The following is a 25802-nucleotide window of genomic DNA, read 5'->3' on the forward strand; positions in this document are numbered from 1 at the left end:
CCTGCAAATACCTGTAAACGCTATGGGATTCGGTATGGGAAGACATCGGCCTCGTTCTGAGAACAGCCCACAGGCTGGTGCAGCTAAAGCATGGATGTTAAAGAACTAAAACTTTCTCAGGAATTAGGGTTAGGAAACCATGCCAGATAATACAGGAAAACATTATCATTTTCTTAAGTTTAAGAAATAATAACCCAGGGATTTCAGCTAATAATATAATTAGATGCTTTCTGGGGGGAAAAGAAGACAGGACTAAGCACTTGTTAACAGCAAGAAAAACAATCTGGGTTCAGCAGACGTCAATTCCCATACATCTCCACGCCCAAATCTTTTCTCTTAGAGTCCAAACTGAAGATATCAGAGGAGGACCTACCCCCCAGAATGCGGCAGCGAAGCAACACACTCCCCAAGAGTTTCGGCTCCCAACTTGAAAAAGAAGATGAGAAAAAGCAAGAGCTGGTGGATAAAGCCATAAAGCCTAGCGTGGAGGCCACTCTGGAATCCATCCAGAGGAAGCTCCAGGAGAAGCGGGCAGAGACCAGCCGTCCGGAAGACATTAAGGTGTGATTCTGTGATGAGCCCGAGAAACTGCTAATCCCAAACCATTCCAGTCACTGTGGTAGGGTGGCAGGGCATGCCCCGGGGTCCCAGTAGGGAGGGTGATGAGTACCACCTCTTTATATCTCCCTCACCCTCCCCTTCCACACATTGAGACTCCAAAGAAGCAGATGAAACCAGCTCAGAGTGCTTTTTAACTATAGGTCCTTTGGTTTGGACTGCAAATAGAGAGCAGGAAATCCTGTTGTACAGGTTGCAGGATGGAGTTGTTTCAGTTAAGAGATAGTTTGGTGACTCTCTGAGGTAGGAGGATTAGAGACAAGCCTTTGGGAATGTGTATCCTGTAACTGTATTCATCGCCGGAGCCATTAGGCTAAGCCCCGTGCACCTCGCAGCCTTGCTGACCTGAGTCCAGCATGCCTTTGCCACCACGTGGGAGAAAGGAGTACTCATAGGTGATGATTCTGCTGTGCTGTGTTCCTAGCTGCACATCAGGAACAGCTAATTCCTAGCTTTGGATGAAGCTAGGGAGAGCTGTTGGGTAAACATTCTTTTTAACCTTACTTTGGGAAACTTGTTTAACTAAATAAAGCAGTTGCGATGTTCACAAATGTTTTCCCTGCTCTCATTTCTCTGTCCATGTGTTTATACAGGATATGACCAAAGACCAGATTGCTAATGAGAAAGTGGCCCTACAGAAAGCTCTGTTATATTATGAAAGCATTCATGGACGGCCGGTATGTGAATGCACTGAATTTTCTTTTTTTTTTAAGTTATTTTTTTATTGGAGTATAATTGCTTCACAATGTTGTGTTAGCGTACAACATGAATCAGCTATCTGTACATATGTATCCCCTGTCTCTTGAGCCTTCCTTCCACCTCCCCGCTCTTCACCCCCGTCTAGGTCGTCACAGAACATCAGGCCGAGCTCCCTGTGTTATAGAGCAGCTCCCCACTAGCCATACGTGTCAGTGCTGTTCTCTCCGTTCATCTCACCTTCTCCTTCCCCAGTTGGGTCCACAAGTTCATTCTCTACGTCTGCATCTCTGTTCCTGCCCTGCAAATAGATTCATCAGTACTGAATTTTCTGACTGGGGTAAATTACCAGGCTTTGAAGTGGATCTTCTGTGTTCAGTATTTTGCAGTTGAGGTGTCCAGATACTTAGCTTACTATACATTTTCACCAGAACTAAGTTTTTTGAAGCCTAAACCCTTGATAAGAGTTCCACTATCTAGTAAGTGCTAAATTTAATTAAGTTCCAAAGAAATATCAGTTTGCAAGTAAAATGTAGCCTCTAGTGTCCTGCTTCCAGTAGAAGATAGTGGAGGGGGGTATGAATTGCTACACAGAAGCCTAGAGTGAAGAAACATGTCTGCCCCTGTAAGCTGTCATCACCAGCTCTAAGCATTCTTAGCCATAAAAGGAAGGTGCTAAGCTCAAGTGATCTGCCCTAAAATTCAGTTTCTCTTCAGTGCAGTTTGCAACCCGTGTCTGCTGAGAAGTTTCAGCCGCCATGCAGAACTAAAACCGAGAGGAATCTAAAATGTGGCTTTAGAAGCATTTGAGGCAATTTGTTATTCAGCAAGCACATTTATCCCCTGGATGCTGTTAGTCCTTGGGGAGACAGTAGTTCAACAGGCCTCCACTCTATTCCTAAGGGAGCTTGTAATCTGATCTCCTTGTCAGTGACTCTTAGTAACCTTCTGTTAAGAATGTTGTCAAGAACCCAACAACACAAGTTCTTAAAAGCAGGTGTAAAGAAGCAGGAAGTTTATATTCACAGATGGACTTTTATATCACCAAAATGCGTGGACCTCTTTTCCAGTCTCAGTCACAGCTATGCAATGGAGAGAGTCTTTGCATCACAAATATGCTCTTTTAGGTGAAGAAATTTAGAGAATAGAGCACTAGACTACAAGACCTGTGAGAGCAGGGGTTCTGAGTTTTTTGTTTTTTGTTTTTTTTTTACCTAACGGTAAACCTGGACCTCAGCATCTACCTGATGCAGAACATGTGGCCAGTTATCTGTCTAATGAGCCTGCCTGGTATTTTGATTCTGAATTTATTAGGTTTAAATTAAAAAAAAAAAAAAAAAGCTGGAGTTGATGATTGATTTTGCTGGCCTGTCCCTACAATGGAAAAATACTGGCACTCTGGGATAATGGTCATGTTTCAAGCCAACTGTTGTTCTGGACTCTTTTTAAAGGCACTGAACCAAACAGTAAATGCTCTGGAGCTCAGATGTGTTGTGAAACTTCGTCCTTCTCTTCCGGGATATTCAGAACTTGCGGAGATAGAACTAATCCCCTTCTCCACTAAAGACTCAGTGCCTCTCGGTGTCCATCTCCTCACAGCCCCCAGGCAGGCCTCCGTGAAGGAGGTGGGGCTTGTGTGTCTTCCTTCTTTTCATTATATGGATTCAGGGTATGACAGTGATAGACTCCTTTAAAGTCTGTCAGCTGTGTTCTAGTCTTCACCCTGCTGCCGCAGCAGGGGGCTGTGTGCTGTGGTACTTGTTGCTCCAAGTTGAGCACAGTCTCTCCTCCTGCCTGGACCGTGGCAGTCAGCAGGCACTAGGCTCACAGCGTGTGTTGAGCCGCTCAGACGTGTCGGAATCTTTGCAACCTCATGGACTATAGCCCGCCAGGCTCCTCTGTCCATGGAATTTTCCAGGCAAGAATACTGTAGTGGGTTGCCATGCCTTCCTCCAGGGGATCTTCCTGACCCAGGGATTGAACCCGACTCTCTTGCATGTCCTGCACTGGAAGGCTGATTCTTTACCATGTGCCGCCTGGGAAGCCCTAGATTCAAACCCAGCTCTGCTGAGACGGGCTCTGTGTCTCTAGGCCGCTTAGGTAACTCCCTGAGCCTCAGTGATTGGTCTGCATAATAGATGTCTGTTACAGTAGGTTGTCATGGAGACTAAGTGACATTACACACACACATATACCTGCAGGCTGTCTGGCACTGACTGAAGAAGCAGGGCAGAGTGGCTTTGTGGGGAGTTAGGTGGGACTCCTCCATAAATGACAGGTGTCTCTTCTGGTACAGTTATAGGTTCTGCCCTCTGCTGTCTACTTCTTATTAAATAATTTAATCAGGAAATATACATGCTTTAGCTCTTACCAATATGAATTTGAACAATTAATCCTTGGCCCTTTCTTTCATCATTCTTGCAGAGGAAGGAAGAACATTTCTGGACCTGGATTCTAGCATCTCACAGGTCAAGGGACACATGCTCCAGGAAGTTTGAGTGTCATTTATTCCTGGTCCCAGGTCAGGCTCTCTGCCTCCCTCTGGAACCTGATACTCCAGCCTCCTCAGGAGAATAGAATTCACTTGATATCTTGCCAATCCAAAAACCAGAGAGTGAACTTTTCATTCTTAACATCTGTTGTGTTACCCTGGACCCTGAACTCACAAATAACATTTGGGCAACACTCTTCTTAAAAGAAAAATACAAGTACTCCCAGAGCTATACTGTCATTCCAAACCTTCGCTTTTTAGGTTTTAGCAGGTGCTTAGAGCCTGGTGGTTTTTTGCTGAGTCTGCAGATTCTGATATGAAAGAGCACCAACAGTCAAAATCACCGGCCAAAATAGTTATCTGCTGCCTCTGTACATTGTTTAACAAGGTGGTTTGCTTTAACGGGACACCCACAGCGTATGAAAAGCAAGAACATAGTCGTCTACACACCAGCACGTAATTCCCTGTGAATTATTATTAAAATGTGTCCCTTTCAACATGTAGGGCTCTCATCAGAAGACCACGTCCCAGAAGTACAGTACATGGCTGCAGCCCCCCATGACCCCTTGTGCAGACCCAGATGATGGTGTAGAGGGGAGAGCGTGGGTGGGTCCACAGAGCTTCTGGGTTCTCATTGGTGTATTTCAGTCTTGTCTTTTAGAAACTGGGGAACTAAGCAGACACTAAGCATATCATGTTCAAATTTAAGCACAGATTCTAAAGCCACATATAAAAGGTATCATTTGTTTATCTGTTGGCTGGGCAGGTCTGATCTTTTCCCAGTCAGCCCACTGTTGTTGCCTGATAATAAAGGAGGGACAGTCACCGTTTTCTGACTCAATGGGACAAAAATGCAGCAGGTATAAAAATCCATCTCCTTTACCTTCTCCCACTGGTAGTCTTATGACTCATAGGTACCACCTCCACACACATTCAGAATATTTTTTGTTTTACTGAGGAGATTCTGGGGCAGTGTAGTTTCCTGACTACTGTAATTTCTTGCTGCTGCTCAGAACAAGAAATCTCTGTGAACTCAATATGGGCAGAACTCTCAGCTTGGAGGCAGAATTTTTATCTCAAGATGAAAACAAGATTCTTTGTCTTAAGATGTCATCTGTATCTTAAGATGGCAATTCTTTATCTTAAGATAATCTTGGCCAAACTCTGTTAGGGGAAAATGCTATCCTATGACATCTTTGTTATGTCTTGTGGTTACTATGTTAAGGTCCTCCTTCGTGTCTTGCTTATTTGTTAATGTATAGAAAACTGGACTGGGAGTCAGTCCACCTGGGTTCTTGAACCAGCTCCGTTGCCTTGGGCAGATCATTCCTGAGAGCCCTCCAGTGTTTCGCTTTATCATATTAGAAAGTAAGACTCTTCTAATATTCCGTGGTCCTAATGTTATTTCTTTCTTCAAGTTAGAAACTTCATTCTTTTTATCTTTCACCTTTGTTATACCCTTCAGCTAACAGCAACCAAATCAGTATTTCTGTAGAGAAGCTTTATATGAGGCTGAGTGGAACACCATCACAAAACATAAATATGTTCACCTAATCAGGTGGTGGCTCAGATGGTAAAGCGTCTGTCTACAATGCGGGAGGCCTGGGTTCGATCCCTGGGTGGGGAAGATCCCCTGGAGAAGGAAATGGCAATCTACTCCAGTACTATTGCCTGGAAAATCCCCTGGACAGAGAAGCCTGGTAGGCTACAGTCCATGGGATCGAAAAGAGTCAGACACGACTGAGCAACTTCACTTTAATCAGGCTTTTGTGATTTCTGTCTGAGACTTGCCCTTACTTAAACATGGATAATATTGGCGGGTGTTCCCATTGTACTTTGATGTATTATCTGAGACTTATATAGCAACTAATCAGAATAGTAAGAGAGCAGTAGATGAAGATTTCTTTGCATCAGAAAACAAAGATTTAGTGGAAGGTGCTGCTTTCAAATCCATTAGATCTACATACCTAGATTTTTATGTTGTCATGATTTGTGTACAAAAATACATTTTAGTCTTAACCCTATTTCTACACATTGAAAGCCATTCAGAAGTGCCCCTTAAATGAAAAACTAAATAATGACTTGAAGCAGGAAGAGTGAAATTACATTGAAAAAACGGTATACTGTATGCTTGGCCTAAGGGCATTTTCAAACAATTACGGATCGTGAAGATTTTCTAATCTGAATTCTACACTTTGCCTATCAAGAAACTGAGGCTCTGAGAACTTTACTGGCTCCTTCTAAGGCCTGTTACTGGTTTTAGTGGAATCCCTGAGCAGCTGATGACTGGAGAATAAGAGATGTCCACTTCTGAGCAGTTTTCCCATGGTCCACTTAATGTCAGCACCCCTTTTTGACAGTTCAGCCAAGGTGCTGCTTTGTTTCTCTTAACTGTTGGTTAGGTTTTGGCTCCACTCCCAACTCCAGCACCGATAATTACATGAGACTTGGCTTGATAATGGGTAAAAGTTGTATTGAGCTTCAGTATCACCATACCTTTGGCTTACGGCATTTATCGTGAAAATAATTCTAGTGTAAATCAAGTGGTATTCTTTCCAGACCTAAAGATCATTGATTTGTTGGTGTTTAGATAGATCTATCAAATGCCAACACTGGCTGACGGTATCATGGTGAGTTTTGACTCTTCGTAGTCAACAGCTGGATTTTATCCGACCTCTCACAGGTGATCAGTTCTAAACATCATTCCTTTTTTAACTGTTATGTTGGAGTATAGCCAGTTGACGATGTTGTGATAGCTTCAGGTGGACCGCAAAGGGGCTCCGCTCTGCATTTACATTTACATGTATCGGTTCTCACCAAACTCCCCTCCCATCCAGGCTGCCACATAATATTGAGCAGAGTTCTGAGGGTCATTAATTTTTAAAAGGAGCAATTCATAGAAAATCTAAATATCAGTGTTATAAGCCAAATATGGGCTTCCCAAGTAGTACTAGTGGTAAAAAGGCTGCCTGCCAATGCAGGAGATACAAGAGGTGTAGGTTCGATCCCTGCATCGGGAAGATCCCCTAGAGGAGGTCATGGCAACCCACTTCAGTAGTCTTTCCTGAAGAATCCCATGGACAGAGGAGCCTGGCGGGTTACAGTCCGTGGGGTCACAAATAGTCAGACACACCTGAGTGACTAAGCAGCACCAAAGCCAAATATTAATGTAAGCCAGCAATCCTCTTCATCTACTCTAACTAGAAAATTTAGTTTTCGAACAAAGAATTAGAAAATTGATTCTGTCGAATTTTCCATATCGGGCTAATTTTAGCAGTAAGTCTCCTTCCAAAGTCTCCTTTCACAATCCAAAAATGTTTCTGTGAAGCAACTGCAGTTGACCCTTGAAATAATGCAGGAGTTGGGAATTGTTCAACGCTCAGCATAGTTGACAATCTGAGTCTAACTCAGAGCCAGCCCTCTGTCTCCACGGTTTTGCCATATCCAACATTCTGAATCCATGGGTGCAACCATGTGGCAGATTGTGTAGTAATGCAGTATTTACTGTTGAAAAAATCTGCATATAAGTGGACCCATGCAGTTTAAACCCATGTTGTTCTAGAGTCAGATACAGTAATAGGATGCTATTCCTCAGTGAGGAAATGCTGGCTCCTTATTATTTTTATTTTTCATATGGCTTTTGGTCACTAAATATCTGTTATTTATCTTACACAGTAATATTTCACCACATGTCATATGTTGACAATTAGGATGTACCTTAATTTCATATGCAGTACATTTAGTGGGTACTTCTTGTATTAAAAAAAATTATTTCATGTGTTCCACTCCTAAATTTTGTCATTTTACATGTGAGATTATCCAAGTCATTTATTTCTATTCCTCACACTTATTTGTGGCTATTGTTCAACTTCTTGAAGTATAAGTACAGAAAAGAGCCTAAATTTTAATTATATATCTTGGTAATTTTCACAAGGTAGACAAATCCATGTAATCAACATCCTGATCAAGAAATTAAAAATGGCCAACCCTCTGAAAGCCCTTATCATGTCCCCTTCTAGTCAATACCATGACCTTCCACCCCACCAACAAAAACTTGACTTCTAACCTTAGAGATTTGATTTACTTATTTTTGAACTTTATATAACTAGGACCTTACAGTGTATATTCTTAGGTGTCTGGCTTGTTTTGCTTGGCTTTATTTTTGTGAGATTAATGCTGCATATAGCTGTATTCGTTCATTTTCATGGCTGTGTAGTATTCAGTTTTGGAAACTTAAAATACTTACTCATTCTACCATTGTTGGGCATGTGGATGGTTTCCAGTTTGGTGGTGCTATAAATAGTGCTGCTCTGAACATTCTTATATGTGTCTTTTGGTAAACTTTAATCCGGGTTTGTTTGGTGTGTACTTAAGGACAGAATTGATGAGTCATGTGTTTAGTTTAGGAGATACTGCCAAATAGTTTTCCAAAGTGTTTCAGCCTTGCCAGTACTGAGAGAGAATTCCAGTTGCCCAGCATTATTTCTGACACTGGACACTGTCTTTCACATTAGCCATTTTGGTAGGTATGTTCTCGTAATACCTGTGGTTTGATCGTCACTCTTTTTTTTTTTTTGTATGAAATAGTTCTTGTGGTCCTTTCAAACAGTCATACTTTATGAAATACCAAATGTAAAACTCCTTTTACTATGACAGATAGTAAAAGCAAGAAAATGCCACCTCTTGATATTTTGGTAACAGAAAAAGATAGAAATAAGTTATTATTATTGTTTATGGCAGAAAATGAAGCCACAAGATGACAGTAAATAAATACCACAAGATTGGCAGTATCCTATCTTGGCTTGTGAGATTTATCCAGGGTTCTCTTATTGTTGATCACTTTGAGAAAGGCAAATAAAAAACAGGTAGCAAAGTGTGATCAGTTCATGCATTATCCAGACTTGTCTTCAAAGTTGAAGGCCCATAAGAGAGATGGTCAGAGCTAATACTGTTGCCCTTCCTCATATCTGTAAGCCTTGCCTTATGTGTACAATGGAAATAAAATGCAGAAGAACAACAGCAAACTTGAAACAAAAATACGTCATCTCTTACTCCATTTTAGTAAACAAATGCATACTTACGAATTTGGCATACCTGTCTATATTTGAAATATTCTTTCACTCATCTTGCAGACATTTATGGGATATTTTTATCATGTCAGGCACTGAAATAGTTACCAGAACAGTTTACAGTTCTGGGGGCTGGAAGTCCAAGATTAAGGCGCTGGTGTCTGGTGAGGGCCAGCCCATTCCCATTCCCAGTTCACAGCCAGCCATCTGTTCGCTGTCCTCTCATGGCAGAAGGGATGAGGGAGCTCTCTGTGGTCTCTTTAATAAGGGCACTAATCCTGTTCATGAGGGCACCATCTTCATGACCTAATCACTCCCTGAAGACCTCACTTCCAAAAACCATCACATTGGGGATTCATTTTCAACTTATGAATTGGGAGTGGGGGCATGCGGGGAGGTGAGTTGAACATAAACATTCTGTCCATAGCAAAGCATATGTGAATTATAAGATACACAAGGCTGTATTAGGTGACTCAAAGGAAAGAATGAGCAGGGCTCCCAGAATGGGGCGTGTCAGAAGAAGGCTGCACAGGGAGGGAGGTGGCTCTTGATGTGGAATTTACCAAATCGAAGAGCAGAGAGGAGGCCACTCCAGGACAAAGGGAGCTAGACAAGGAGGCGTGACACTCCCTAGTTTCCTTCCGGAGCTTGAGTTCTAATGGGGAGGAGGTGATGGGGCTTCAAATACTATGCCAGGGAGCCGGGCTTGATTTCTCCTCACTGTCTATTAGAGTCTGTCCTTTAAACATTTTTGGACCCTGAGCCAGATTTTAGGGACACAGAGATGAGTGAATCCACGTATTCTATCAGCATATATTCCTTGAAAGCCTGTTTGCTTGCGTTTGTCCCTAAAAACACAACACAGTTCCATAGGGAAGAGAGACATTTTTAAAAAATGATCACAGAACTGCAAGGTAAGTAGTATAATAGAAATATTAATACATGTTTTCTTCTTCCCAGGACCTAGAAAATAGTGAATCATCTGAAACTCTGAACCTTCCAGAATTTTAAATAGAAAACTAATAATTAATAAGAATCACAGTTTTGAGGAAAAGTAATACTTCTGAGGGAGTGATTTCAAGTGATTTGCAACCAAAGTAGATATTTTAAATTTTCATTGACTGATGGTTATCAGTTTAAATAAGTTTTACAAGAGTGGGGAGTCTTCAGTTGAATCGCCTGTTCTTTCTCTCAGTCCACAGCATGCTCGGTCAGCATAGCCAACAGGAGTAGGTCTCTCAGCAATCCTGTTCTTGCCTTTCAGGTGAGCAAGAATGAGCGTCAGGTTATGAAGCCGCTGTATGACAGGTACCGCCTGGTCAAACAGATCCTATCCCGAGCCAGCACCATCCCCATCATTGTGAGTACTCCACGCCCAGTGGTTGACTTCCGGGCTATATTATTAGGGCACTAACTTGCCTTCTCACGAAATAACAGTCTTTCGTAGTTGAACCTGCCATTAATATCAGTGGCCCCTAAACTTGAGGGATGAAAAATTTATCAAAGACTTCTGAGGTGACATTTGCCAAAAATGAGCGAATCTGAAGCTGACAGTTTGTTCCCCTCTTGGGTGCACAAGCTTTGGCCGTATGCTTCTGTCTGACATGTGCTGGGTCAGCGTCCCCGTACTTCCCTTAGAGACAGAGCATCCGGGAAATGGTGTGCTTCGCCCAGGGGCCACTCCACACAGAGTGCCTCTCTGGTCGTGGGGGCCTCGGTTAGTGTTCTTCGCTCTGCCTCCAAGACGGAGATCCGCCCTGCTGGAGTCATACCCGGGGAGAAATCCTGTAAGGAACTCAAGAGAGGGAACTGCTTCTTTTTGGAGATGTAGGAAAGAGTGAGGTAAAGAAAAGGGAGGGCCACCATCCTTGGACTTCGCTGCTTTTGGCCTCTGAATTGGGATTTTGTGAAGAGTAAGGAGCAGTGACTGGCCCTCAGTTCTGGGAAAAAGCCTTTCGGGCACTGGCCAGCTTGCCCCATCCCTCATGCCAGCCCAGCTGCGGGGGTAGTGGTCGTGCCCTTTCCAGCTCGTGGGGGACCTCTGCCTTGGTTTCAGTGCGCTCATCTCCTGGGACCCTGGGGGCTTCCTCTGTTGGCCTTTAGACTTTCTAGCCAGCAGACACGGCCTCGCTTTTATGTTGTTGCTGAAATGCATATTCTTTTTAGCTGCTGCTCTTCTATTCCTGCTTTATATCTTCTTGTTTATTTCCAGGCCCAAGATGTGGTCCTTATATGTCTTATAATAGTGTATTTGTTCAGACAAACAGAGGAGGGTTCAGGGTCTTCAGTCAGGTGTGTTTGAAGAAAGCTACCTTTCTAGAAATTTCCTGCAGAATATATCAGTAAACTAACCAACAAAAGGATTAAATTTAAGGAACCCTTTTCATTCTCCAGTCAGGAGCCCTTAGTAGCCTGAAATAGGGTGAATATACAGCCTGTGTCTGTAACCTTTTGCATCACTTGATGAGCGTGCATTGTTATTTGTTGTTCTGGAAGTTATGGTCACCAGGAGGAAAGAGGGAGGAGGCAGGAATTTTTCTGTGTGTTTGGTTAACATACTTGCATGCCATCCTTGCTCCTGTGTGGCCTCTGTGGTTGGTGGGGTGGGCGGGCAGGCTCTGCAGTAAAGCAGCCAGTTGGACGAGAACTTTGGTTTGTTTCTGGTTTTCTGCCATGTAACCTGCCTATTAACACCTGTCGCAGGGTTCCCCCTCCAGCAAGCGGAGAAGCCCTTTGCTGCAGCCAATTATCGAGGGCGAAACTGCTTCCTTCTTCAAGGAGATAAAGGTGAAGACCTCCAGCTGCTAACCGCGTGCTACACCTGCCCCAGTGTCCCCCACGTCCCTCCCGGGGACGGAAAGGCGCTGTGATTGCGCCCCCTGGTGACGGCTTCCTGCAACCTCCCCTAAAACTCAGTAGCTGCTTCTAACCAACTTCAAACAGTCCTCTTTATGTTTTAGGCCAGCTGATCTCCTTCGTTTCATTTCATTCCCTCACTGTTTTGTACGTTGCTGTTTGTTTGCTTTTTACTTTGCTTGTGGGGATCTGTCTTGTTTTACAATGTTTTTCGTTTTGTTTCCCCTTGGAGGAATGGATTTTCTGTACTCTGAAATTTTGTCAAAATAACTATTGGATAACTTTCTTTTTAAAAAAAAAATCTCATTTACTGAGTTTATAGAAAAAAACAAAATTAACAGAGGCAATATATGTAGCATGTGATAAAAAATAATGATTTTATAGACAAAAAACTTACTTTTCTTTGACAGATTTGCGGGTATAGTTTTACCCACTCTCCTCCTTCCTCTTGCCTTCCCCCTGGCACATTTCGCCCTTGGTGCTAATTTCATAATCTGTTCTTGATCTGTGAATATAGGCTTGTGACAAGCAGTCGACTAGAACATACTCTCTGATCTTTTCCCCAGCAGTAATCAAAGATTGTATGCACATAAACCTTGTCCTCAGTGGCTACTTTTTGCTCGAATGGGGGTACCCTCTGTGTCCAGAGAGTTGTAGAGACCTAACTGGCCCGGACTAGAATCAACCTCTTTCGTATTTTTGTTTCTAGACAATTGAACACACTGACTGCCATACACAGGGCTCTAGAGATGAAAAGACAAAGATTTTTTTAAAAATCAGTGATTGTTTTTTTAGCAGGTAAGTCAGAAGGGGGAGTAAAACTCCAAGGAGAAGTGAGTTTTACGAGTTTCACTTTTGTCATATTTCTGTGGCAGCCTCAATCCTGGGGTGTCATTTATTTAATGAACTTAGAAATAATTATTTCAAAATGTGGGGGCCTTGTTCCCATAAGAACCACTCCATTTTCTTGCCTGGTTCTTCCGCTGTATTTGAGGTAGGGAGCCAGAAGCTACAAAGCCGTCCCTTCTCTTTACTCTGTTCTTTTTTACCTCTCAGGGAGCTTAACTACCTCATAGCCCTCACTTTAAGGTGTTAGACAATGATTGTGCTCCCTATCCATATTCTCTTCAACAGAACTTGTTTATAAAAAATTCTGTAAATGTGAAATTTAGGCAGATTTGCTCCATTGTATCTTCAAAATTAGAGCCATTTTCTCACAATAAGACTTGATGTTAATGAAATAAGACAAATTTTGTCTAGCTGATCGTTTCACACAAGAATTAAATCACCATAATTGAGGAAATGGGGGTGACTGTGTGTATGAAAACCAGCATATTTCTCTTAGAAGCTTGAGCTAAACTGTTCCTAGATAAAAATGTGTTCTTTAACACATCCAAAATATGACACTTAATAATTACCTCATGAAACAAATGGTGGATAAATGAATTAAGCTCTTTTTAAAAGAGGATGTCCTTCCAAATCTTGTCCCTGAGCTCGGTTGATTTTTTTCACAACTATGTTTTGGCCATGGCTCTTCTACTGGCCCTCATGATGGTCACAATTTCCGATAATTGTGAAATGATTACATTGTTCTTGAAAATCGTGTTGTCCTTCAGTTCATTTTGTCCCAGTTGGCCATGTTTATCAGCATGAATTTGGATTGTATTAATTCTCAGCAGTTCTGATGCATTTTAGGATTTGGTGTTTGTATGTGCAGAGAAGATTTATCTAAACTGTTTGAAAACTGTCCCTGGTTTTAAATGTTTATGGGAAGACACCAGCTGTGTGTAAAATAGCTAAAAACTAAGTAGTTTTTATAACTACCATTTTTTTAAATGCTCAAAAACAATATAGTAATTATACAATGTGTAATTTTAGAGTGTATACGTTTAATAACTATAAAATGTCATAATTAATGAAAATCATTATTATTGTGTGACTTTCTGCTTAGGGGCTTAGTTTGACCTCCAGAGCAGTGTGGACTAAGCTTACAGCTTCTTCCCGAGAGCACGTCCATATTTGTAGCCACTGGCCCTGCTCACTCCCAGCAACACCCTGTGAACACTCTTCCTCCAGGTTCTTCCTCTTTCTCGTGTGACCTGGGCTCCAGACCTTCCCAGTCCTATAGCTCTGCTCTCTACACACACACACCAGTCTATCTGTATCCCTCTTAAAAACTGATACCCAGAACTGAGTATTATTCCAGTGGGTTAGCAGGACAGTGGACCAAGGACTAACCCTGACCTCGATCTAGATGACTAAGGCTCTTCAGTTCTCCAGGTCTATGCCTACGTGACTGTCAGCATGCATGAGTTCATCTTAGTCTTTCTAGGGCAGGGTGTCTCAACCTCAGTACTATAAACATTTGTCCCAGATAACTCACGGTTGTGGGGGATCTGGCCTCCCCCACTCCAGTATAACAACCAGCAATGCCTCCAGACTTTGCCAAAGGTCCCAGAGGGGGCAAACCTGCTCCCAGTTGAAAGCCATGGCCTGTGGTCCCATCTCCTTTTCCAAGGATTACTTAGTGTCCATGTGTCCAGATTTTTTATTTTGTAATCTAATTATAGGACCTTGAAGTTTTCCAATTTCTTACTTTTCATTCTTCTATCCCAGACCTATGAAATAGATTACGTCTAGGTTTTATATTGGAGAAGGAAATGGCAACCCACTCCAGTATTCTCTCCTGGGAAATCCCATGGACAGAGGAGCCTGGCAGGCTACAGTCCATGAGGCCGCAAAGAGTCGGACACGACTGAACGACTTCACTTTCACTCTTCACCTTCATGCATTGGAGAAGGAAATGGCAACCCACTCCAGTGTTCTTGCCTGGAGAATCCCAGGGTCGGTGGAGCCTGGTGGGCTGCAGTCTATGGGGTCGCACAGAGTCGGACACGACTGAAGCAATTTAGCAGCAGCAGCAGGTTTTATATTCTAACACACTTACCCACTGTGTCATCTACACATTTAGTGACTATATTTGGTGCCATATCCAAGTGGTTGACAAATACTGAAAAGGCTGGGTCAAGTACAGCCTCCTGGCTCGAGGCTTCCCTGCAGATTTACGTCAACATTGCAGCGACACTCTGCATAAATGTTCACAGTCAGCTTTCCTTTCACAGTCATTGTCCCTCATTCTTTACTGAAATCCAGATATCCTGCCAATCCTATCAAAAAAGGGAAAATGGCTAGCTTTTCTGATTTGTGTTCAAGAAACCAGTGTTAGTCACTGTTGAGCACTGATTGTTTTTCAGTTGCTCATGTGTTATCTAGATGTTGATACCTTCTAGAATCTACTCAGTATCCACAGCAACCTGATGGTCATAATCTGAAGATGTGTTTTGCTGTTTCTTTTGTCCTGTGTTTTCCACAGCTTACTGAGAACAGCTTTGTGTAGCTTTGTCTCCGAAAACGTTGATTCTCCCTTCTGTGCAGGGTGTAGTTTCCGTTTGTTGAGTTCTCTCAAGACCTTGGGATCTGATTGGTAAAGCTTGGACCCCTGACTTCATTTCTTATCTGTCTCGGGCAGTGCCAACCAGGGTTAGATCCCTGGGTTGGGAAGTTCCTCTGGAGAAGGGAATGTCAATCCACTCCAGTATTTGTGCCTGGAGAATCCCATGGACAGAGAAGCCTGGTGGGCTACAGTCTGTAGGGTCGCAAAGAGTCAGACACGACTGAGCGACTAACGCACATAACACACACACACACACACACACACACACACACACACACACACACACACACACACACGGGCTTTTGTATACTCTTTGTTTAAAAGACTTTTTTTTAATGTGGACCATTTTTAAAGTTTTTATTTGTTACAATATTGTTTCTGTTTTTTTTTTTGTTTTTTTTTTTTTAAGTATGTTTTGGTTTCTTGGCCACAAGGGGTGTGGGACCTTCACTCCCTGACCAGGGATCAAACCCGCACCCTCTGCATTGGAAGGTAAAATCTTAACCACTGGACTGCCAAGGAATTCCCTAATATACTCTTAATAGAAATTTGTATTTCTCATTTAAAGCTGAATTACTGAAATAACAGGCATTTATCGAACACCTAATACAGGCAGACATTGGCCAAGTTCGGCGACAGCAGTGAAAGATCCCAGACCCCACCGGGTTCCCCCCAACCAGGGAAGGGAGGGAAGAGGCCGGTGGCGCTGCCCACGGGCCAGGTGCCCCGCGCGATTGTCTCAACTGTTGTAAAACAATGCAGATGGGACCTGCCACTTCCTTACAAAAAAAGAGAAACTTCTCGACTGTTGATGGAAAAGCCACTTTTACCCTTTAAATTTTAAAACGATTTTCATTTTGAGAAACTAATAATGAAGCTCTTACTTCCATGGATCAAGAAAAGAGACTGAAGATCCGAAGTGACAGCAGAAAGAATCTAGGAAGGCCACCTAGTTTTTTCCAACTTTACCTTCGTGTCTTCATAACAGTAGTTTCATTGTAGCTGTGTGATAGTCCTTTTCTTTTGCCTGTTTGTTTATTCGTTCACATGATTTCAGAGGCACCACCATAAACGTACCAAACTCTGTGATAAGAGAATCAGCACACACAGTTTGAATCGTGTACTTTGCCATGAGCAGTGGCTCCTCCTGAAGCCACTCGGTTTACCTAACAACTGATGTTGTGACCCTGTTGTTCATGTAGCTGAATGCCTAACCAATTTTTTAATTTCTTAAGATACTCTTTTCTGGTCTGACTGTACATTTTGACAGTGAATTATTTCCTTTAAGAGCTTTCTTTCAGACTCTGACATCATTTCTTAGATTCACGTAGCTTCAAATTGACACCAACATATTGTCGTTTGACCTCATTATTTTTCTAACCACATTTTTATCAAGGTAGAGAATATCACAATTTTCTTAGAGTCTTGGATGCTAAAAAATACAGCTGTGGCCCTTAGAAATTCTTTGAAAAAGAAATGTTTCATGAGTCCAGTAATGGAAAGATAAATATTTTGATCTTCTCAAAAGTTTCCTAAAATTTTATCAAGCAACCACAAATACTTCATAACCTCACCTTTTATATAGAAAGGATGCATTGTTGAATCTCTGAAATTCTTCATAGCTTAATAAAAATAATTCTGAGACACATAAGTAGTGAAATCTTTAAAGCACGGATTTCTGGTGGTGAATTTTATTATGTATTGTCACAATGCTGAGAATTTTTAGATTCATTTGCTTCGTTTGCTTTTGGGTATAAATTCTGATGATTTTTTTCCTTCCTACCCTCGGCCTTGACAACTGTTAATTGTACTGTATACTAATTTTTGATAGTTTTTCCCCCCTATTGAGAAGCTGTGTTTAGTGTTTGTCTTAATTTCTGTGTGTATATAGATATTCAATAACATATCCATCATGTGCATACGTGTTGCTAAACATAGATATGTAGAAGAAACTGTATGGGGTCTGGATAATTAAATGACTATGAGATGATACTAGTAATGAAAGAGGGCCTAAAAAAGTAACCAGATTTTTATTAGGGTTGCTGTGTATCTCCAGGAAGAAGAGGAGGGTTCAGAAGACGATAACTACACGAAGCCAGACTTCATGGTCACCCTGAAAACTGATTTCAGCGCGCGTTGCTTTCTGGACCAATTTGAAGATGACGCTGATGGTTTTATTTCCCCAATGGATGATAAAATACCGTCAAAATGCAGCCAGGACACCGGACTTTCAAATCTCCATGCTGCTTCCATGTATGTTGCTTTGGTGGTGTTATTAGAATGTCATGATGAAAATAATTTTCTGAAATACTGTTTTACCCTTTGTACTTAATGGCAAAACACAAATGACTTGCCTAGGATGTATCTCTATGGATAAAACAGAGTTTGTTTTAACTCCTGGCTCAGTGTTTTTAGAAGCTTCATCCCATGTTGTCTGAGGGAGCATGTGAGATCTTGCTTAAACAAGGGGAAGGCCTCTTGTAAGGGACCTGTCTCTGTGTGTCACAGCTCGCCATTTAATACACTGAGTACAGATGACATTTCTTTCTTCCAAAGCAAAACATAACAGAGTGCCCTGGGATTTCACATGCTTGAAGAATTTACAAGTAGCAGAAGCTTTGGCCTCCATTTCTGCTCCCTCGACAGTTCCTGCATTTATATGCTTTTCCCATTCTCTACAACCCCTATCTCGTTGCACAATCACAATATTTCTTAACAATTCAGATTTAACTCAATTTTCTTGAACTTTTTCTGCCCCTCTTAGACCAGAACTCTTGGAACACCTTCAGGAAATGAGAGAAGAAAAGAAAAGGATTCGAAAGAAACTTCGTGATTTTGAAGACAATTTTTTCAGACAGAATGGAAGGTCAGCGCATGTATCTTTCTTCCCCTCCTCCTCCTCACATGCAGCCCTCTTTTTTCTCTGTCACATCTGTGCAAAGCCTCCCACCTGAGAGCCACCCTCCCTGCATCCTGTATCCTGGCCCTTGGCTGTGTGCCCAGGGCTCCTTCGAGGTTTACTGTGAGATGGTGAGGTGTGTGTGGTCCTTCAGGAGGAAATGCTCCTTGGCGAACATCCAAGACTGATACAGATTCAGCTGATGTTTCTAAAACTAACCTGTCACATCAAATTCTAATCTAAGAGGAGCAGCGTAAAGCTAAGTTTCTAGTGAACAGCACTGGTTTTGATTTCTGGTGTTGTTTTTTTAACCTTAATAAACTTGAAGGAGGAATAAGGAAAAGGGGTACTCTAGATCTTGCTGGTTTTTAAGCTCATTTTAAAAGCAAAGTTGTCAAGTCATGAGAAATACACCAGAAGCAGGAAGGCGGCCTGATTGATAGGGTACCAGTGAGTTTTAAGACATAATGTTATCGTCGTCATAGAGCCTTATGCTGCGGAATAGTCTTCTGTGTTTGCAAGTGACCACACGCAGAATGTGCTACTCAGGTCACAGCAGAAGACAGGGTAGAACAGAGAATAGGTTTCCTTCTCTTACACTGGAGCTGAGTTTATCATTTTAAAATGTTTTATTTTAATCCAAATTATTTAAACAGTATAAATACAGTTTCTCTTTAAGTCCCCTTTCATAATTCTCAAAAGAATTGGAAAATAAAAATACCATAAAAATTAACATTTAAAATTTAGTATATTTCTGTTGATTTTCATTATTGTATAAATTTATTTTAGGATTTCTGACTTGGATCTGTCCTATAATGACTTTTCAATGAATTTTTATACCTAAATATCTGCTTTTCTTTTTCCGTGAATTGTAGGATATTTTTAAAAACGTAGATAAAATAAATAATATTCAAAATAATAATGCATGCATGCATGCCATATTGCTCAGTCATTTTTTGCAATTTCACTCTTTGCAGCTCCTCTCTGTCTATGGGATTTCCCAGTCAGGAATACTGGAGTGGGTTGCCATTTTCTTCTCCAGGGGATCGTCCCAACCCAGGGATCAAACCTATGTCTCCTGTGTCTCCTGTCGCATTGCAGGCAAATTCTTTACCAATGAGCCATTGGGAAAGTCCCAAAATAATATTCTAACACCAAAGACAAACCAAAGGATTAACATTTTGATTTGTTTCATTCCAGTCTTCTTTCCAAGCGTATTTTTGGTTTGTCTGTTTTATTTTTTCCCATATATTTATAATCGTGTTATGCACAGACATCCTATAATTATGTAACTTGCACATGTTTTAAGAAAATAGAATTGATGGGAATCAATAACTATCATACAAGTTTAGAACCGTCAGGGACTTCAGATTTCAGGGTGTGATTCATATCTGACACGAATGAAGCCTCTCAAAGGGCACGTCTGGGGTTGGGGTCACACACCCCCTTCCCTTCCCTGCCCTCTTCTTGGAGTCATACAGGATCCTTCCTTGAGCAGGCAGAACAGAAATAAAATCAGTTCACTGAGCAAAATTAAATGAACCCCAAGCTATCCCCGTTTCCCATTTTTTGCTCTTGAATAAGAAGGAAAGGAAGCCTGGTGTTTGAATGTTTGACGTGTACATTTCCAAGTGAGATGAGAAGCAGAGCAGCACCACAGTGGCTGAGGATGTGGGAACAGCAGCGCTTCTTCAGGTCCTCCTGCGGGTTGTATTAATATTAGATCCAGATTCATGAGCACAGCGCGCACCCTGTAATCAGCTCTCAATTATAGTCCTTGTGCATATAAACGTATACATAGAAAATTACTCAGTAAATTTTAAAGGCTTATTAGTGTTCTCTGATCCAATTGCTGAATTCCAAGGCTGATTTTTATAATAAGTAGGAGTATTAACTATTTTTTTAAACCCTGTAAATTGAGTATACCAATTGCTAATTAGAAATTGAGTGGTTCATTAGGTGAAGTATATAAAAATGAGAAAGCATTAAGTATAAATAAAGGCTTTCAGTATATGGAGACTCTTGGTGTGAATTTACATGTAGCCATAACAGAGAGAGTTTCTACATTTCTTAGTCCATCCTGTCTTTCTTCAAGATGCTGGAGTAACTCTAAAACTCAGTTGCATGGTGCCATTTGCGGACACTGTCTTTCACTGCTTGTCTAAACACAGCTCCAGTCTTGATACCAATGATGCTTGGCAACGCTGATTCTGTGGGGCGATAAACTGCAAATTTCCACATGATGATAACTCACCCAATGAACAGTATCCTCTAGGAGAGACACTGCCTGATCATTAGCCCCTTTTCTCTTTGTTTCCATTAGAAATGTCCAGAAGGAAGACCGCACTCCAATGGCTGAAGAATACAACGAGTATAAGCACATTAAGGCAAAACTGAGGCTCTTGGAGGTGCTCATCAGCAAGAGAGACACTGATTCCAAGTCCATGTGAGGAGTCAGCCCCATCCGAGCAAGGGGGTGGGGGGAATGCAGGGGAATGTCCCCCCTCCCTCCCCTCCCCCCCACCTCTCCTGGTAAGTAGCAGCTGGGCAGAAACTGGAAGGCAGCCTTGGAGCTGGACCTGCGCCCTCCTGCCTGCAGGCCCTGGGGGTCAGCCCGTTTCCATTGCCTGCCTTGGAAACCATCTAGGTGGAAGGAGGCCACCTACCCCCATGCCAAAATTTTGCAAGGGAATATCAAGATCTCTGCATACCTGTGTGCACACAGACACACACATACGCTGCAGTGGAAGCTTGCTGACACTGGCAGCGGTGAATCACTACATGAAGACACACTCGTCTACAGAGGATGTACACTGTTCTTCTGGGATAACTGAGCAACAGCATCCTCTGTCTAACTGTGACAATAACAAGCTCAGGACTTCACTCTGGAGAGCGAACTTGCTGCGCACATTCGTGTTCTCTGTGGATCCCATCCAGTGGGAGCCTGCATCGGAGCCCTGTTTGCTGCCTCGGCCATTCTTGTGACCTTTCCACGGAGCCACGCCTTTCCCCACTTGTGTGAATTGCTTCTCCTTCAACTCTCGGGTAGATGGAAGCTGCACCTGCCTGGGAGAGCAGTGCAGCCCTCTATCTGATGTTGTGTTTCTTCGAGATGTCCTCAGATGACAGAGAACTGATCCCTGACTAGGGCTGGACCATCAGCAGAGGACAGATGGGATAGAGAAGTAGCTAATATCCGTGCTGGTGTTTCAGTTAGGCAGCAGTGAAGAGAATTTTTTCCTGAAGGTTGACTACACTTATCAGCTTCAGAATTTATGATCGAACACTTAAGCAAGGGGAAGGCCACTGGTCTATTTGGTTTGGTTTTGGCTCTAGCTAGACAAAAGGGTCTTGCTTAATTCCTAGGTTAAGTGTAGAGGATCATGAGAGAGAAAGAGCCTGTATTTTAAGCCTTCTGTGTACTTACCAGAGTTTAATTTTTTTTTTTAAGTAAACCTGCACTAAAAGTCTTCTCTAACTGAAGGATAAGTGTAGCCCTCAGAGCACAGCTCAAGGCAGAACCTAAATCACACTGTTTTGAAGATCCTGTATAAAGAGAAAATAATGGTGTGTGGCCAGTTACAATGATAGTTTCTTCAAAGATGGTGTTGCAGAGCTATCTGTATTAGACATTTTGGAGGGACCAGGGAATTTAAGACAGCAAATCATCCATCACCTCAGTGTGCTGATGTTATCTGGTGATTGGTTAGTACTTTTTGACCTTCTGTGTCTGCACTAAAGAAAATGAGTTCTGGTTCTGCCTGTATACCCTAGCCCACCTCTGTGCTCTGGGAGGCTGAGCACAGTATCTGCCCACCAGCCACTGGTTGCCAAGAGAAGGTGTTTCTGCAGCTCTGCCTTTTGAAGATAATAGTGCAGGGTGAACAAGACAGCAAAGGGTACCATTCTGTTTTCTTTAATAATAATAACGGAGAAAAGTCTTCCTGATCAGTTTGTCACTTTCCAAAGTGGGTTCTTGAGAAACTGGTCAGATCAGGTTTGTAGCAGCATTTTCCATTTTGAGGTAGTGGCTCTCTGTTGGTTAAAAATTGTTCAAGTTAGGAGTAGGGGGAAATAGCTTTAAGTTTGCTCTTTCATCTTCTAGAAGCACGAGCTGTTTGTTGAAAGCACCCTGGTTTAATCCACACACTTAAAGACGGTACGTAATCCTACAATGTAGTTCGTTTGGTATTCTCTGCTCTACTGTTTACACTGCAGATTGCTGTAGTTTCAAGGAGTTATATTATAAATGAAATGACGCACTTTAGGATGTTTTCTATTTTTGAAATCTGAACATGAATCATTCACATGACCAAAAATTGTATTTTTTAAAGAAATACATGTCTAGTTTGTCCTTTTTAAGTAATTACTCTCTCAAATAAGCTATAATATAAATCACATCATTACCAGTTAACTTTCAAAGCACATCTGTCTAAGTATTGTTTTGAAAATACTAATATGCTACAACACTTTCAAAGAGAGAAGGCTATATAAATGAGAAGTTACGAAATGTTTTGCAATCTGTTGTTTCTGCCAAAGGTAAATAAGTAAAAGATTTAGTCAGGAATCCCCTTTGAAATTTGTATGATTGAATAAAAGTATACACCAAGTTATAGTAAAATAAATCGCGTATGCAATGTCGTCTTTTCCTTTGTAGTTTATAATACGCTTCCTAGAACGGTGCCCAAATTACGGGAGGGGAGTCCTGTTTTCACTAGATTCTAGCTGAAGACACGTTAGTCAGTAGGTTCTGGCTCTGCCAGAAGTGCTGGGGCAAATTTGTTTCCACAGCAACCATTTCTGCAGCCTAGAGTCTCAAGGCCCTAGAGGCAGTGTCTTAATTGGCTTCATACAGAGTACACTGGACCACAGTTTTTCCTTTGCTCTCTCGGGAATGCATATGTGTATTTACTAACACATGCCAACAAAATAAATGTCAAGGGTTATTTAATAACAAGGATAAGTAAAAATAAAGCATGAATAAACTTAATAGTACGATTATAAGAATTAGAGATAGCAGAGACTTATAATTTTCCAAGCATTTGCTTTTATTGTTTTAGTCTCGCGTAAACCTTGAAACAGATGTTTATATGGGCTATGGTATCATCACTGCATTTCGTCTTTGAAGCATTGAGGTTGATCTTACTTTTTGACAGGTATGTGCAAGGCTTAGGATAATGGCCTGCTGTGAAGTGTTTCACAACAGGCAGAATTTGTTTCATGCCAGTACAAGAAAGTCTGCACCAGCTCACTAATCTCTGATTCAGGTCAAATTTCTCGGAAAGACCAAATCACATTTCAAACTGGAGAATTTTTTTTTTTTTAACTTGTTAGCTGTAATTCATTGTGAGCTAATAATTAGATTTCTTTGCTTTGGTTGCCCGTTTGAAGTCCAATGATTATTATTCAGTGGCAAGGCAGGGATGAGCAGTGCCTCTGTTTGTAATATCAGTGTGATTTGTGTTTTGTCTCATCCTGACGCAACACTTACGTGTGGCAGAAGAGTCTGAGGCAGGGTGTGCCTGCTCCCAGGTGTGGCATTTCTAGCCCAGGACAAATGCTTCAGGGCTGTGTTTGTATCATAAACATGGACTGTGGCCAGCCACCTTGGAGCCCTGAGGGCTGGGCATCTATTAATGTGGTTGAGCTTAGAATTCCTCTTAAAGTGACTATTAAGGTCTATTATCAGAATTGAAGGGCAGCTGTAGTGCCAATTAAGTTTATTCTTTCAGGAGCTGCCTAGTTCTCAGTAGGCATAATTGGACCCTCCTTCCTGAACTGATCATAGGTTTACAAGAAAGATCCAAATTTAAAGTTCGTTGATTAATTTTTTAAGAGCTCTTAACCTGATTATGAAGATACCATCTCTCCTAAGGGTATATTTTTTAAGCATTTATACTTTATTATCTTTGGTGGTATATTTATAGCTGAATGCCATAAATGCTTAACTGCTTTGTGAAAATCTGATTGTAGTCTAAATTGGCTTTGATCTCAAGACAAGTATTCCTGAATATTGCTTCCCGAGGATTTTTCTTTTGAGAAGAGAGGTGGTTTCTGCACCAAGACCAACACCTCTGTGATATTCTTTCATAATATCCATTTGGTTAAACCAATAGGTTGGGACAAAACTAGACTAAAACGCTGAAGTAGTTTCCTCAGAAACCCATGGGTTTAGCAGAAACCAGAATGTGCTTTCTTTTCCTTTGATTAATTCCCTTCCTTTATATTTTTTTCCCCACATGATCCTCAAATTCTACTGAAGAGTACCTTTTGTCAAAACATAGGCTAAACATATTTTCAAATCTGTAGGTACTGAACTTGTGCATCCTGGCACTTCTTCACAGGGTGGCTGACTCGGCAAGCCCCAAAGATGGGTGTTCTACATGTCAGCCACTGCACTGGGGCATTAGTGACTTTCCTGAGTAGAGGTCACTGCCCTTGGGGGCATATATGCTCCTCCCCCATGATCCTTCATAACAGAAGTATGTGGATACGCCGGGGTCAATTAACAGGTCCACACAGATATGTATCAAAATGAAATGTGTACATCTACAACTTCATATTGCTATGAAACTGCACTTATGTCTCTAGAGGATCTCATTTGGCCTGGAATCCAGCCAATCTGATCACATGCGCAGCTCAAGAAATCAGTTTGGCAGATCTGACTCTCAGTCTGAAAGCATCTATATGATCATGAAAATCTCCACGAGTGGATACAATTTTAGTAAATAACATGGGCCCAGAACAATGTTTACATGACATGTAAGCAGAAAGTCTTTGAAATTACCGTTGTTCCTTTTTTAAAATGTAAACTGAATGAAAAGATGTTATGTACATTTTTAAAGTACATGACTGTATTTTGTATAAACATAAATAAAATATTTTTAATTGTGAGAGTTCCGAATTTTTTGACAGCGAACCGTCCTGTGGGGTGTGACCTTTCCCTTCAGAAAGGAATCAAGCTGCTCCCTTGAGCGCCTCAGAAGCCCACTGAAGATTAAGATTCGTTGTTCTGTCTCCATGGGAGGCACCAGAAGGTGAAGCAAACTGGGCACAAGCGAGCCATGCCATGATGGTCAGGAGGAAAATGGGCTTGTGCTCTGCTCAACTGCCTTTCAAATCCACGGGAGGGGGGCTGAAGGGATGCAGAAAGAAAGGCACTTAAAAAAAATCATGTAAGTATATCTCCAAAGTCTAGGAGGCCATCACAGGTAAATACAGGAGCCATTCACTACTCTGAAGCCAAAGAGGCAGGAAACGGTGACATGGGAGAAAAGGCATATTGCAGTTGTGTGAGGTGAGTAGCTGGCGGTCGGTGGAGGTTAGGCCTGCAGGTATCCTTAGGCTGCACGTGTTATAGACGCTCTAAGTGACTCAAGTACACATTCAAAACATACTAAACCTGAATTTTTTTTTTTTTAATTAAGGCTTGGCGTAAGGACCTTGTCACAGTACTGACGCCAGGATTTGAACTGAGATCTGTCTGACTCCGGAGCACGAAAGGTGCAGTGCTGCTGATGGTGCACTGGCATGGCATTCTGCCTCAATTAAACCTCACCCTGAGTAATGCACTTTTTGAAACCCATGTGGCAGGCAGCATATAGCAACCATCCATTTTCTTAAATCCTATTTTGACGAGGACCCTGTGAGGGCCCAGAAAGTGATGCCAGTCCAAGTATACCAGCTTCTGCAGCCTGTTAGAAAACCGAAGGTCCTCCA

At 41.9% G+C, this 25802-nt stretch overlaps 1 protein-coding gene across 13 annotated transcripts in view; it reads left to right on the forward strand.

Annotated features, from left to right (window-relative positions):
- FAM13A (family with sequence similarity 13 member A) overlaps positions 1 to 24977 on the forward strand; it is a 337331-nt gene extending 312354 nt beyond the window's left edge. For 12 of the 13 annotated variants that reach the window (XM_070790892.1, XM_070790889.1, XM_070790888.1 and 9 more), the window contains 7 exons: positions 341 to 561; positions 1212 to 1295; positions 10139 to 10234; positions 11578 to 11661; positions 17241 to 17437; positions 17949 to 18050; positions 20407 to 24977. In XM_070790892.1, the coding sequence (XP_070646993.1) occupies positions 341 to 561; positions 1212 to 1295; positions 10139 to 10234; positions 11578 to 11661; positions 17241 to 17437; positions 17949 to 18050; positions 20407 to 20533 (911 nt within the window). In that variant the 3' untranslated portion in view covers positions 20534 to 24977. The remainder of the gene's footprint in view (positions 1 to 340; positions 562 to 1211; positions 1296 to 10138; positions 10235 to 11577; positions 11662 to 17240; positions 17438 to 17948; positions 18051 to 20406) is intronic. The other variant, XM_070790891.1, reaches the window with a different exon arrangement.
- The last annotated feature ends 825 nt before the right edge of the window (positions 24978 to 25802 follow it).

Source organism: Bos indicus, chromosome 6, assembly GCF_029378745.1.
Source record: "Bos indicus isolate NIAB-ARS_2022 breed Sahiwal x Tharparkar chromosome 6, NIAB-ARS_B.indTharparkar_mat_pri_1.0, whole genome shotgun sequence".
Lineage (NCBI taxonomy): Eukaryota > Metazoa > Chordata > Mammalia > Artiodactyla > Bovidae > Bos > Bos indicus.